At 32.1% G+C, this 17,051-nt stretch overlaps 1 protein-coding gene and 1 pseudogene across 1 annotated transcript; one reads left to right on the plus strand and one right to left on the minus strand.

The window, feature by feature from the left end:
• The window catches only part of LOC126550087 (uncharacterized), a 58,278-nt pseudogene extending 41,442 nt beyond the window's left edge, over positions 1–16,836 (plus strand).
• Positions 2,792–7,977, minus strand: LOC114131043 (uncharacterized). The gene is made up of 2 exons (XM_050199080.1): positions 6,912–7,977; positions 2,792–6,822 (listed from the first exon to the last, which is right to left on the minus strand). Exons 1-2 carry the CDS (start codon positions 7,975–7,977, stop codon positions 2,792–2,794), a joined length of 5,097 nt encoding a protein of 1,698 aa, XP_050055037.1.
• Positions 16,837–17,051: the final 215 nt, after the last annotated feature.

Raw genomic sequence — 17,051 nt, forward strand, 5'->3', positions numbered from 1 at the left:
TTATTTTGGAAATGGAAATGTAAATGGTGATAGAAGACAATTGGTTATGAATATTAAGTATTTATAATTTTTATTGTTTAAAAAATTATATATGATTTGTATTTATAAATGAATTTTAATATTATTTTATGAAATTAATTAAAAATAAAATAATTATTTCATTTAGTAGTTGTGAATACAGTTCGAATTGTATTTAAATTTATACATATATATACCTAGATGTGATTATCACATCTTGGAAGTTTGAATTTTTAAAATTTTAAGTTTAAATTAAGTCCGATTTATGTAGGTTACTACATAAAGGCTTTATCTCTCAAATAAAACTGAAATCTGACTATGATATTATTATGATGCGTTAAGGATTTTCATGTGAGCCAAGTTTGTATTTTAAAAACAAATCAAATACCTGATCCTTAAAACAATGATTTTAATGTTAAAAGTAATTTTACATTTATTTTTATTTAGATAATAATTACATGTACAAAATATTCAATGTATATACAATATTCATATACATTAATAAGAATAAATTGAGATTGTATTATTAATGAAAAGGAGGGTTGTATAGGCAATATATTATACACTATAGTTTTTTTACCACATTTAATAGGATTCTTACTTCTTAGCAATGATTTATAAACATTAACTTACCGCGGCCGTATAAATAAATATTATTAGACGATGGTTAATATTATTTTTTTCAAACTATTATTAATATTGTTCTAATATTTGGTTTGTGCTGATAAAATTCGAACAAATCCATCTCGTTATGTTATTGTTCGACAGAGTAGTGGGTTGAATAGCAGAGCTAGCGCGATCTGTCGACTCGAGATATTGTCAATCTAGAAGGAAACCCGATGATAAACACAGGAACAAAATTGCATTCCAAGATAAATAACCACCACAAAAGTATATTATTTAGTACGCTAACCAAAACCATATTATATTGCCAGAAACCAATAAAAGACTTGATCGGATGACGATCATCATAATATTGAAATATTTATTTTACGAATTAAATTCAATCAAAACGACAATATTATTATATTTTATACTTTCTGTTATGCCATTACAACAATGGTAATACAACATTACGGTTTGGTGATAATACCTAATTATAACGAATTTGACTTTAATTTTTGTTATTAACTCCGCCACACTACCGGTAAAGTTAACCGAACCAAATCCCGCGTGGGCATTAATCTCTATCACGTACAAATCGCGGAGAAACCAAAACAGTAGGCTTAATAGATAATACAGACGCATCAGAATGAATTGATTACCGTTATTTTTCGTAAAAGTATGTCTACAAAATATTTTATACTCTTTGATACGTTTTCTGTTGTCTTAAAAAATCAATTTTTGAATTCAATAATAAACATTGTAGACATCATTTTAATGCAAATATTATTATAAAGTTACGAAATGTTTTAAGACCGGATAAAAAAAAAATAGCTCATATTTCAACACGTAGTCATAATACCAATGTGTTAAAATGTTATAAGTTTCAAGATGGAAATGTATCAATGCTAATATTATTTTCATAGTATTGACGGGTAAGCCTTTTATAGAGACCATTTGAGCGAGGCTACACTAGTGGGTGACATTGAATATATGGGTTTGCATTTTCCGTGTATTTCAAAATTAAAATAAATAATCGTTATTACTTATTACTAATTATTTAGTTGTTTCTTACAGTAATCCATATTTTCAAACTTAATTCTAATATATTTAAATTGATTTAATGTAAAATTTAATCTCATAAGTTAGTAACACTTAAATAAAAAAAAAGACGCTATTTGTTTTTTATTTATTGTAAATATAATAATTTATAGTATACATAACTAATAAATATAACATTATATAATTATTCTAATTTTATTATTAACAAATAGTTATATACTGAAATATAAAATTCATTAAAAAGGAAACAAAAATATATTTTTTACTTTATTATATCTCGGGAAAAAAATTGTCCACTTAATAATTACAAAATCACAGTTGTAGTGTTCTCGATTTTTCCAATTATTAAAAAAATGATATCTACGAATTTTATCTAATCTCTATTAAATGTATATATCATTTTATCAATTTTACGTATCATCATTTTTTTTTTATTTATTAATAAAATAAAGTAAATTTAAATGATAAATTATTCGAAATTTGTACAATAAAAATATTGTACATTGAAGTTTTTATTTTAATCGATTCCGGTCGTAATGTTTTATTAATCATCCCCAAAGTGTGATAATGTTACCTTTTTCGTATAAATTAAAAACCGTGTTAATCCTAGGAAATTATAAACAAATAGACAATAGTTGTGGAGGCACCTTTGTGAGAATATTTAGTTAAAATATAAAGAAAAATTTTAAATTGTATTTTAACGATTCGTACACACAATGCCTTTTTTTATTTTTTTTTTTTTGTTTTATTTAAACAATTTACTTTAACCACATCAGTTATATTTAATTAAAAAGACGGTTTGGATTTACTATTTGACGGTTGAAAAACACCACAATGAGTCTACACTAAAGTTGACGGTAAACTGAAGATAAAACGACTCGGCACGGCGACGCCGACCGATATCGACTTATCTCAATATTTTTATTACCTATATCAAGTATTGAACATATCGCCCAGCATTTTACGCTGACGTAAAATTTTTACATGAATACAAATATTTACACATATTACAAATTAAATTTAGAATTCATACATATTACAAAAAAAAAATAACAATAGATTGATAAATTTTATTAAATTATTACTAATTAGTACTTATATATATATATTAATTGTCGTCCTTTATCGGTAACGGACATAAAGAACGAGCGGCACGCTTGACTTCTCCCTTGTTGGTTCGGATCAACGCTACTCGGATCACCCCATCCTTTCCAGGGTAAACTTCTGTGACTCGACCAATTGCCCACTGTAGAGGTGGTAGATTGTCTTCTTTAATCAGGACCAATGTGTCTGGTTTCAGCGGCGGACCTTTTGACTTACACCATTTTGAGCGACCTTGGAGTTGACTTAAATATTCAGTGCTCCACCTCGACCATATTTGCTGAGTCACCTGAATAGTTCGTTGCCAACGTCGGAGAAGGTTTGGCGTAATGTTTAAAAGATCTGGTTCCGGTAGGTCGGTAAGAGAACCACCGATTAAAAAATGACCGGGTGTCAATACATTTAAATCGCTAGGATCAGAGGACATGGGAGTCAAAGGGCGTGAGTTTAGGCAAGCCTCTATGCGAACTAACACGGTATTCAATTCTTCGTAAGTAAAAAAAGCATTTCCCAAATGTCTTATTAAATGATACTTAACCGATTTTACGGCGGCTTCCCAGAGCCCGCCGAAATGTGGTGCTCTGGGGGGAATAAATTGCCATTTTACTCCCACTTCCGTGACAGTTTTGTGCACAAGTTCCATGTGCTGCTTTGATAAAAATAAATCACGTAGTTCTTTTAGTTGTCGGTTTGCTCCAACAAAGTTGGTTCCGTTGTCGGAATAAATTGTATTACATATTCCTCGTCGCGACCAGAATCTTCGTAAAGCGGACAAAAAGGCGTTCGTAGTTAGATCGCCGACCAACTCGACGTGTATAGCTTTGGTCACAAAACAGACAAATACGCAAATATATGCCTTTGTCATTGGTGCGTTTCGCCTTAAACTGGTTTTAATCATAATTGGCCCGGCGAAATCAACGCCGCATATTTTGAACGCGCGTTCCGGTTCAATACGATCGCGTGGCAAATCTCCCATGATCGGCTCGTACGTAACTGGTTTTGAACGAAAACAAATAACACATTGGTGCACCGTACGCCTCGCTATATTACGACCATTTAACGGCCAGAATTTTTCTCGTATTGCCGATAAGAGCGCTTGCGGGCCAGCATGTAATAGACGTTCGTGTTCGTTACGAAATAATGCTACTGTAAATTCTGATTTAGCTGGTAATAATATCGGGTTTCGCTGATCGAAATGTATAGTTGTTGATTTATTAATGCGACCGCCAACGCGTAATACATCTTGTTCATCTAAAAAAGGGCGCAGTAATGCAATTTTCGTTGTTTTGATATACATTTTGGATTTTATGAGTTTTATCTCTTCGAAAAAATAATGTTGTTGAACTAATTTTATTATTGTTAATCGTGCAGCAGCTATTTCGGTGACGTCGAGTTTGATATCGGTGAAATTAACTTTTTTATTTCTTGCGCGTTCGAACCAACGCTTACAATACGCTGTTACTCGAAATAATTTGCTCAGGTTCGAATACTTTTTTAATAAATAAAATTCTTCCTTTGTGGACGAGTGGAGTGCTACCGGTTTACGCTTTATCTCCGGAAGTTCGGTGTTCAGCGATAATTCGTCGATCGAGGATTTAGGCCATTCATTTTCATTTGATTTAAACCAAACTGGACCTTCCCACCACAAAGTATTGTCTTTTAATAGCTTTGGGCTGCAACCGCGTGAAATTATATCTGCCGGATTGTCGCTTGATTTGACGTATCCCCACTCTGCTGCAGCTGTTAACGTTTGAATTTCACCGACTCGATGTGCTACAAATGTTTTCCAACGTGTTGAAGGCGAATTTATCCATGCTAGCACTATGGTCGAATCAGACCAAAAGCGTTTTTCGTGTATCGTAATATTTAATCGCGGTATTATTTTATCAGCTAGTCGAGCTAACAGAACGGCTGCGCATAATTCCAAACGTGCTAAAGAGACTACTTTTAATGGAGCTACCTTTGACTTTGCGACTATAAGCCTGGAATAGTGATTGCCCAATTCGTCTGTAGTCCGCGTGTATAAACACGCGCCGAATGCTCTTGTCGACGCGTCAGCAAAACCGTGTATTTGTGTGACTAAGACGTTAGAACAACCAATTATCCATCTTGGAATGTGGATTTCTTCAAGTTCTGGCAACGTTTGTTGATAGTTTTGCCATTCTTCGTTTAGTTCTGTACTTACAAGATCATCCCAATTTATACGTGCTAACCATAATTTTTGCATAAATATTTTGGCGACGACGACAACGGGTCCGACGAGACCAAGTGGGTCGAATATAGTCGCTATCATTGATAACACTATACGTTTTGTAATTCGTTCTGTATTGTTTTTGCAATTATCGTCTACTTTATATTGATAAACGTCGTCAGACGGATTCCAAAACAGACCTAATGTTTTTATAGTGCTATCGTCTAAATTTAGAACGCGCAGTGGGTCATTGTCCTCGTTTGATATATTTTCTAATAATCGATGATCATTAGCAATCCATTTACGTAATTTGAAACCGGCGGTGTTTAAAATATTGATAACGTCGTCGCGCAATTTTTCGGCGGCCGTTATATCGTTAGCGCCGCCCAGATAATCGTCCATGTAGAAGTCATTAGTGATTGCTTTATGAGCAACCGGAAATAACTCTTGCATTTCTTCTGCCAATTTCATTAAACATCCCGTAGCTAAATAGGAAGCTGGCGTTGTTCCGTATGTAATTGTTTTTAATTTGAATTCGGTGATCGGCTCGTCCGGTTTTGAGCGCCATAGGATTCGTTGAAGATTTGCATCGGTGTTCGACACCCAAATTTGGCGATACATTTTTTCTATGTCTGACGACATGACGTATTTATATGATCGGAAACGTGCAATAATGCATATTAATTCATCTTGAATGTTTGGCCCCTTTAGTAGCAAATCATTTAAACTTTTTCCGGAATCGGTTGCACACGACGCGTCAAATACGACGCGTAGTTTGGTGGTAGCGCTACTATCGCGTAAAACCGCGTGATGAGGTATATAATACGACTTTTCTTCTTTTTCACCTGGGTTTACCCTTTCCATATGACCGAGGTTCGCGTATTCTTCCATAAACTCGACGTATTTTTGTTTTAATTTGGGATTCGATCGAAACCTATTTTCTAAAGATAAAAAACGTTTTAAAGCTATTGAACGCGATGCACCTAAGGTATTTATATTTTCGCGTAACGGTAATCGAACAACAAATCTACCTTCACCATTTCTTTTTACTGATTTGTTAAAATGGTCTACACACATTTTTTCTTCGGAGCTATAAACTATTTCTTTCGGTACTTCTTCTAATTCCCAAAACTTGGTAATTTTATCGTTCAGGTCAAAACAGCTCGGCCTGGCCGGCGTCACGTTTAGAAAGAAAGAATGCACTGTGCAATTATTTTCGCTCTTAGCGGGACCGGCTACTATCCAACCAAATGCTGTCTCTTGAAACATGGGACCATTTATAATAGGTTTATACTGACCTGTGCGTAAAACATCATAGAATATTTCGGCACCTAACAAAATATCTATCTTCCCTGGCTGAGCGTACGACGGGTCGGCAAATTGAATGTGTTGTGGTATGTCCCAGTTTGACGTGTTTATTTTTTCGGTTGGTAGAAACGTTGTAATTTTTGGTACAGTTAGAAAATTTAACATATACTGATTTTCGGCTGACCTCGACTGTATTTTTGTTAGTACAGAGTGCGTGGAATAACTTTTTGATTTGTTTACCCCGGTTATTTCGCAATTAATGCTTTTATGTGCTAGCCCGAGTTTGTTTGATAACTCTTTTGTTATAAAATTTGATTGCGATCCGGAGTCCAACAACGCTCTTGCTAATACAGGTTTATTAAACTTATCGTATATTCGTATTATTGCGGTAGATAACAATACGTGGACGTCCGCCGACTGAGCCGCGTGCGTAGTCACGGTGCATGACGGCGGTACGGGCGTTATGTCATTTTGCTCGTGCAGTAAGTTATTATGTAACTTACCACATTTTTTGCATCCTTTAAATTTACATTTGTTGTCTGCGTGTCGAGACAAACAATTTTGCATATGTCCAATTTATTTACCTGTTGCAGTCTATCGTTTACTGACAACGCGAGAAATTTCATACAGCGATAGATCGGATGACCTTCATTACAAAAATAACATTTAAATTTGTTGGTGCTAGTATGGGATATAGTTTTTTTTGCTTTTTCGACTTTGTTGTATTTCTGCTTATTTTGTGTGTCTGCTAAATTTATATTTTGTGCACCTTCTACGGCTTCCAGTATTTGAAATCTGTTTTGTAAAAAGGTTAACAGATCGTCAACTTCGGGCACTTCCTTTTTTGGCGCTTGTGTTTCCCATTCTTTTAATGTAGCACCATCTAATTTTGTCGAAATTATATGTAACAGCATTGGTCCCCAATTTTTTGGGTCGTAACCTAGTGATTTGAGTGCTGTCATATGTCCCGACAATAAGTCCATAAATTGTCGTAATTTTGATGATTTTTCTTTGGTGACGGGTTCCAAATCGAAAATTGCTTTAGTGTGCGTTTGGACGATTATTTTTTTATTATTAAACCGTTCGTTTAAGCAATTCCACGCTACTATATAATTTTTTGCCGAGGTTTCGTACGATTGAATAACCTTTTCGGCATCGCCAGACAACGCCGATTTCAAATAGAAAAATTTTTGTATATCTGTGAGTGCTTCGTTTGAATGGATTAGTGCAGTAAACATGTCATTAAATGTCGACCATTGTTTGTAATCGCCACTAAAATTTGGTACGTTTAAGGCTGCCAATTTCACAATGGAGGCTTGATTGCTCACACTAGATCTCGCACTCGAAACGCTTTGACCTGCATTGTTTTCGATCTCATTTGAGACCTGAACCGAGCTCGGCCCTTCGACTTTTTTGTATTTTTCTACTAGTCTTATATAACCAGCTACGGCTGTGTAGTATAAATTTTCAAATTCGTCCCGGTACAATTCTTCATTTTCTGGGTTAATGGACTTTTGTTCGATAGTGGACTGTATATTTTGAAATTCTGTCCAGCCTTCTTCAATTTTTTCTTTTTTAACCATTAATTGAATTAAGTCGTCGTCTTTAGAAAAATTGTTGACGGCATTTGAGAACTTTGTTAATTGCCCTTTTATTGTCCCGCGTCGGAATGATAACGCGTTTATATCGTTCATGATATTAGGGCTCATCGAATTATTAAATACCTATTATTGGTATCAATCTATTAACTGTATAACGATAATTTATTGATATGGTCGTACAAAGATTGTCACAAACCTGTTGACAATGTTTGACCTCTATAGTAGAGCCTATACACTCTTAATCGTTCAGTGAAACTTGAACTTTGTACCAATTAAATTTTTGTCACACCGTGTTAGCGCAAGAAACTACAACAGGGAATTACGTATCTAAATTAAGGAAATTTGGTTCTCTTACCTTGAGTAGTTGAATTTCTGGCATTTGAGTTGGTGACACGAAATCAAAATCGGATGCTTTATATTTTCAGATTGACCATTAATACTTTTAACACTTCTTACGTGTATTTAATATTTATATAATAAATCCGGTTCGACAAGGACCATGTGGAGGCACCTTTGTGAGAATATTTAGTTAAAATATAAAGAAAAATTTTAAATTGTATTTTAACGATTCGTACACACAATGCCTTTTTTTATTTTTTTTTTTTTGTTTTATTTAAACAATTTACTTTAACCACATCAGTTATATTTAATTAAAAAGACGGTTTGGATTTACTATTTGACGGTTGAAAAACACCACAATGAGTCTACACTAAAGTTGACGGTAAACTGAAGATAAAACGACTCGGCACGGCGACGCCGACCGATATCGACTTATCTCAATATTTTTATTACCTATATCAAGTATTGAACAATAGTTTACACAAATACTTGGTGTTTCATACATCCAACTATCTACACGTTTTTGATAATTAATCACAGAACACATATAGAATAATTGTGTTTTAATTTCAACTGATTTTGTTTTATTAAAGTTCATTTATTCTGATACAACAATTTTTTTGTATTTAATCATTAAGGACACTTAATTAATGGACTATTGAATTAATGTACTTAATATAGGTACATATTCTCGACGCCATTAACAGATTATTTTAAAAGTTAATCCTCAGTGGGACACCTTGTATATCAAAATATTTGAAAAAATTAATGAAAAGTTAAACTGTACAAAAAAAAGCCAGTAATTATACTGCAAAATACAAACAAATGATATAGAATATAGATACAGCCATTAGTATATTTTTGTATTAAGAAAATAAATTACTTTCATTTAGAATATTTAGATACCTTTACCGGCTACCTACCTATAGTATTATTATAAATTATGTTGTTATTTGTACGAATAACCGATATTTCATTATTAGATACCTATTTTATATTGTTGAATTATTCATGAAAAACAATAGTGCTCTATAAACATTGACTACTGAAGCGCAATCTCTGGAGATCGAAATAAATAAAAACAGAATTAACCATCTTCTTTTATTCAAAATAAAATATGTTGATAATAATTATTACCTATTGATGCTATAATAATATATTACACGAATGTTTATTATTATAGTTTTCAATTATAATATATAGTCTATAAGATAAAATAAATAAATAACAATTGTTATTAAATATATTATAATATACCAAATAATGTTTGTATGTATGTATATATATTATATATAGTATCGTATTAAAAAAAATGTCAATATTAAAAATAATTATTGATGGAAAATTCAATATTCTGTAATAATTAATATGCAATTTGTTGTACTTTTATCTAAATTCTAAAGTTTTTGTTGAAATAGATAATTATTAGACGGCGAAAATAAATCGTTTATAAACTTTATTAGATATATTACCTATACACATTTTAAAATCGTATTTAAGCAAACCGTTTTAAAATTGTTTTGTTTATGTATTTCAGATCTACAATCAAAATTCAAAATTTTCAGATCTATAATCGAAATTCAAGATTTTATGATTTAATTTTGTAATTTATTATACTTATCAAATCGAACGCAATGTAAGTATTTTTTGGGATGATGATAAGAACGGTAAATATAAAATTAACTGCAATACTCGTTCGCAAACGCGCATTTTATGTAGGTAAGTGCTAATAACAGAGTAGTGTTGAATCCTTCTATATCGCACAGAGTATAATATCATATAATAAAAATAGTTATTAGGTATTATATAACTCATAACTCAGTCATAATATTATATTATTATTACCTATACGATACAAATTTAAGTGAGATGACGACACGGAAAGGAACGGTTATTTTCATATCATAATATTATATTATTATTTATTAAGTCGTCATAATCGTCGTACACAAACGTTAACTCGAGAATAGAAAATACGTATTATACTTGTATGTCAGTACTCGACTACGCGTGGTGTTGTTTGGTAACTCGAAAAATTGATAATAATATATTCCACTTGTGCGGCAACACTTTGGAGGAGAGTGTGTCCACAGAGACCTGACCAAAAGAGCGCGAGAGCGAGAGAGTGAACGGGAAAATATACAATATTTCGTTGCCAGCAACTTTAAAAAACAAAACAAAAAAAAAAAAAAAAGTAATTAAGCCGGTCCGGGTGGTATATGGGAAGAGCAGCAGCAGAGGAGGACTAACAGAGAGAAAAAAAAAAGATAAACGATATATATTTTTTCGTAGTGAAAATAAATAAAAACAAAAATAAAATACAACTTTTTTTTTGCGGTCTTCAACTGCGTGCGGTTCTTAAATTCATCCAAGAGATTAAACACACACGGGTTCCCCTGCCGACTTGGGCTAACAAAGATTAATTCTTTCGTGACCGTCGCCTCCCCCGCCGAAGCGGCGCGCGCAGACCCCTTCGGAGCCCCTTAATTAATCATATATTCGCGTATAGTGTGTGTGTGCGTGTGTGCGTTGTGCGTGCGCGCGCGCGAAAAACGAAAATGTTTTCGTCCGTCGTGTTGTAATGGGTTTTTATCCAGTGTGTGTTCTCGCGTTATACGGCGGCGGCTCCGACATGCTGCCATAGGGCGTTACGCACACACTCAAACGTCATACTGTTATACAGAGTGATTCGCCGATCACGTTTGCTCCCCCCCAAGATTTATGCTGTACGTGTTTGCGAATTTAAATCACGGATTTTGCGATTTTCGAGTTAAACTCGGCGAAGACAAAACTTAATGATATGGACATATTTTGTTTTTAAAATGCTCAGAATTCTTATATGATAGTCGCACGTCTTCCTAGAGTTGTACTTGTATAGAAATTTAAACTGCCGTAGAAAATATCTCTAAAAATATAGAAAGCAGCATTGTTCACCGAGTATATTATATTATTATAACGGTTCAAAACGAAATTTTTTAGCATTCGCGATATTATACGATTTAGTCTTGATACGATTACTTCGACTATTATCGAATCTCGAAAATTAATACAGACCCGCACAGCTTGGTGTTTATATTAGGTATATTTGAATATTGGTTAATGAATTCGACTCTTGAACCCGTACAGACGTTATTTTCAGTGATTAAATCGAATGACAAATCGTATTATATTCTTAAATTAAATCCGCAATGTTATTCTTTGCGCGCTCTGTATTTCCGTTTAAATAATGAATGTCAATAAATATATTGTTATTATTGCATTTGATTATTAATAAACATAATAAAATTTTTTACACATTTCAAAATGTTAAAAATATATCGTCATACTGACCGCTGTAATTTTCTTACCGTCTTATCCAATTAAACCTGGTATCATCGTAGACATTTATTTTTATTAAGCTTGCATAAATAACTCTGAAACTATGTTTGATTTTTTTTTTTTACTTTTACATTACATACGTCAAAAAAAAAAATAAACCATCCACAAATATATACGACCTAGAGCGGTTCACTGTCGAAATAAAAGTGTATTGTCTCGGCTGTATAATAAATCAGCTAAACAATAATTGTAGAAAATAAGGTTTTGCGATCGGCATTGTACTTGAAGAATTCCAAAATCTGAATTTTAAATAAATTCGAGATCGAATATAAGAGAAACGCGCGGCGGGCGAATCGCGCGAATCACTCTGTAGTATACGTATACGCATGCGCGTGAGTGGGGTATAAGTGCACGGTGTATATTATTATATAAGCGACGGGAAAGTCGAAGCTCGAAAATGGTAATTTCGGTCGGGTATATACCGTGTATAATATACGCTTATTATAATAATATATACGTACCTACGCCGTTGTGTTGTTATTATATGCCCTCTGGTCTTACGCCACCGCACACACATATCGTTACGTATATTATGTATATATAATATAATATATTCTTTAACTCCGAAAACTCGACCACCGTGCAGTATCTCTAACCCCTTTCCGCGTACACAGATATCGTCGTATATGCGTTACGGTCGTCCGAGCCGGCCCCGTAGGTACCACAAACACACATATATATATAGCTATAATAATGATAATGATAATAATGTAATACATACAATGTATACTGTATCGTGGTACATTGTATAATAGGCGTACGATTCCCTGGTGTAATTTTCCACGTGAATCGCAAAAATTTTTTTTAAAAAACTAGCGGATATAATATGATTGCGTGTAATTTAGGTAATAACGTAAATATGGCTAGCCAATATTTTAGCATTCTAATGCCTGACATTAGAAATCGATATTGTCAATGCTTATACGGACATTAGAAGACAATAATGATAGGCATAACAAATGATAGTAAATACATCATACATTCATATGTATTCTATGACTACAGAATCACCCTATACTGCCTACAACTGCTGTACAATGTATATTCATCTTTATTTCACAATAATATATTATATTATTTAAAATGAGGTAAAATAGTATCAAATGATGCTGTACGGTGTACATAAAACTCGATCAATTATTTATAGGTAAGTGCGCTATAATATGACGTCATGTAAGAAATAAAAATATTCCTACTAGAAGAAGATACCTATAGGTATACCTATATCTATATATATATAGATTCAAAAAATTACTGGACCGTTTTCAATAAAAGTTATATCAACAAATTGCTTGGGACTTGGAGAATATTTGTATGGTATAACCTTTATAAATTAGTACGAGAGAGGTTCACACATGAATTTAGTTTTGACTCATGACATTTTTGTTTTTTACTTTCAAATATTTGTTTTGTTTATTTAAATGGTGGACACTGGTTAAAGATTTTATAAATATTTTTGAACATACTCGTAATAGTATTGATGACTTTCATGAATTGCTTTTTTATTCTGCAAATATTTCTTATGCAAACACATAAATACGAATATCAATGTTAAAAATTATTGGATTTATATGTTTGTGGTTTAAAACATGTGTTGAATCTGGAGTCTCCAGTTTATTAGTCTTCATCAAAAAGAATATATCCATAATTAATAGGTAGAAAAATCATAACATTTATGATTTGTTATTTGTTTCTTTGTTTGTATTACGCGTATTTAAATCGAAGAGAAATAAGCAACGATAAAAATATTAGCTTAGAAATTAATTTGTATATCTAGACGCAGAGGGGTTGTACACTGTACAGCTAATATATTGTTTGCAAATTGTCGCTTTCAAAATTAGATTCAATATCATTTTTTTAAATACACGATCAATGCCAGTACCTAAGTAAATATAGATTGTTAACAATAAACAAACTTTCAAAACAATCTTTTTTTCTTATACTTAATAATTTTTTTTTATTATTATTTTAAACGAAAAATCGGTAAAAATTATAGAACATTATGTATTAAGCGATACTGTCGTGGAATTATAGTTGTTGGTATAACACGCGAGTAAAAAATCACTCGTTTGTGACACTAATCTAGTCTCGTTATTAAAATATCTACCTACATGGGTGACTTTAACTGCTGAAACTTTGGCTTTATTAAAATTGAATTTACACGATACACAATATAATTTATACTCGTATTATAAGTAATAACCTATATGATGATGTGATGTCAGTCACACCTTAAAATTAATACCACAAATATGATTCGATGAAAAATACGATTATTTGTGTATGTGTGTGTGTGTGTGTGTGTGTGTTGGTGGGTGGGAATATGAAGTGCCAGAGGTGTGGGTGAGTAGGTAGTACTCGCCATAATTATATCGCATTCAATATGTGTATATTATATATATTAGGGGCTGTGTCGTCGCCGGTTGAAAATCCACTCTCGATTTTTCCTGTCTTCCATGACCCTTATATTATAACCATAGTACTTTTCCCCACAACCCCTCGTTTCTTCCATTTGTATAAAGCTCACATTTTTCCCGAAACTCGTCTCCACATCCGCATCGCGTCCCACGATTTGCATAATGCTCTATGAATAATAATTCAATTACACGTCAGCCGGTATTCTTTCTTTACATTCGCATTGCCATCCCCGTTTCATTTTAATTTCAATTTTTTTTTTTTTTTTACGGTATTCTATTTAATTTGGTCGATACCACAGCACCGCACTGACTGGTCCCCAGAAATTCGGTTTGTACTTCTGATATAAATTAACGGGGAAAAACAAAACAAAAAAAAAACCTATGGAAAAAGGATCCACTCAATTTTGCCAGAAGTGCCTCAAGATAACCCAGTCGGTTTTGTTTCGTAGCCAACAAAAAGGGTTTTTATCTGTCTCCCTTTCTCTTTCGCTCTCTTTTTCCACTCGTGCGTTTTTTCGCTTCCCTGAAGCCTTTTTCGGTTTCATATAATCATGTACCCTTTTTTATTTTATTTTATTTTTTATTTGAACGCACCACCCCCGCGGGCCAATGAGGGTCTGCGAAGTGCCTTGGAGGGGTTTAGAAAAATCGAAGACACGGACCGGGCAGATAACGACATTCATTAATTCCCAGCAGGGCTTCAGACCGCATCGCCAAACGTAAATCGACTCTGCACAACTTTGGCCATTACGTGTGGAATTCTGGTGGGCCCGAGGAGTAGAGAAGGGTATTATATATATGTATATTTTTTTTGTTGGCCGGGTCTTCTCGTCCCCCGCGTCTCGTATTTATCAGGCAACATTTTAATGTTTTTTTTTTTAACTCCCCCGCGACATAAATCTCGAAACTCAAAAGAGTAAAAAAAAGACTGAACTTTGTTTATTTCTCATTCGTAAACACGACTGACTGACCACATTACCTTGCATTTACAAATTCAACTATGAATTCGAACACTATATGTTATTATATGTTAAATCTCAAATATTAATTAATAATTATATGCAGTTATCCTTTTTACACGCATATATACGCATATATGTATATGTATACATCGGATGGAATTTTAAACCAGCAGAGTTTACTTATACACTATATTAAATGTAAATAGTATACATAGGTTAGTTATATTCTTTTAAAGTTATAAACATATTTTTATCAAAAAGTCATCTTTATAATATAGAATACCAAATATTACAATGGATAATAACAACTTCTAAAAATATTAATTGTTGAAATAAATAATATATTATAGTTGAAAAAATAATAATGATAATTATTAAAAAATGAGGTGGTTTCTTATGACAGTTATATCTGAAGTTCCTAATTCTCCTTATTAAGATGTGTTTCAATAAAAAAAACGAGCATATAAGTAGTAGTACATATTACGAATGACAATATATATGTATTATAAACAATCGTTTTTTGTCCACTTAACCGCATGTTAGCCGAATGAAAAACAAACGATTTGACAACATCATAAAATCGTCATGTCGAGACCTATTCTGTCGATTATCCGGGTAAAGTAAATACTAAATTATAAGGCGATAATGGGACTTGACCGCCAAAAGTCCCTCGATAAATAATTCCACCGGATTTTCGTCGAACATTATTTATATTATACAGACCATGCGGCGATTAATACATACGGTGTTTCGTTTTTTTTTTTGCTGTTTTTTTAATTTTTTTTTTTTTTTTTTTAATAGGGATGGGAGCGAGGGAGGCTTACAAAACGAGCAGCACGCACTGTACCTATGCAATTGTGGTGCTGGTAAATATTAATCATTTCATCGTACCTACATGTAAATTACTCGATTAACATCTCACGCGTGTATTATGACTACTGCTGTAACGTGCAGTTGTTGCGTCCAGAAAAAAATAGAACACAGGATGTCTAGGGTAAAATAAAATGTTGAACAGAACGCGCTATTAAAAAATGTACATATAATTTCATGTTATTTTTTCATTTTACTCCATACGCACTTAACTATAATAGCGTATTTTAGATAACTCTTTATCGTTACGGTCAAATTCTATAAGGTTACGTTGTTTTAAGACTCTTATTTCGATTATAAATTATAAATTATTATGTATTAAATATGCGCGTAAAACTATATAAAATTTGCAAATTATTATATAACAATAATATCTTTGTTACAGGTTTTTTATATGCTCCTCAAACGTTCATTCACGGATGAAATCGAAGCTCAGCAAAAGTTCCAAACAACAAAATATTTATGAACATACAACATACATTAAAAAAATATAATGACGTTTTATATTATATAAGTACCTAAATAATATAAATTATATATACCTACCTATATATAAAATCATTATAATTTATTTTAAGTTTATTTTGCTGTTATATTTGTAAGACATTTTTAAAAACTGTATTATACTCAGTGGCATAAATAAGAAATACAGTTTAAAAAGCTGAGAATTCTAATAGGTAATAAAACATAAATTAGCCTCTTGCAAGAGTATACTAACATTGCATACTTAATAAGTATATATTATTATAAGTAATAAACATACGCAGTCGTAGGTTTAAAAATCACGCACAACTTTTATATTATAAAAATTATATTTCATTTTTATTTTATGAGTTTTAATTACTGTATTACTGTCGATGTATATCATATAAAGCCATAATATTATATTGAATATTAGACTAATTTAAAAGTCTTAGATAAAATTTTAGTATCCTTTGCATTGTATATATGAACATATCATTATAAACTAATATATAGGTTCCTATTTCCTACAAACGTATTTGTAAAATTAAATATTTAAGTAATTTGTTTTATATAAGTTTTAGTTGTTCATATTTACAGATATATTTTAAGACTAGATACATTATAATATATATAAATTATAAATTTTATGAAAATATAACAAATAGTTTTTTTGTGCCTAAGCGCACATAGTTTGTGTTTAGTTTTTTTTTTTTTTTTAGGTAAAGATCTAAAAGCT

The sequence above is a fragment of the Aphis gossypii genome, chromosome 2 (genome assembly GCF_020184175.1).
Source record: "Aphis gossypii isolate Hap1 chromosome 2, ASM2018417v2, whole genome shotgun sequence".
NCBI lineage: Eukaryota > Metazoa > Arthropoda > Insecta > Hemiptera > Aphididae > Aphis > Aphis gossypii.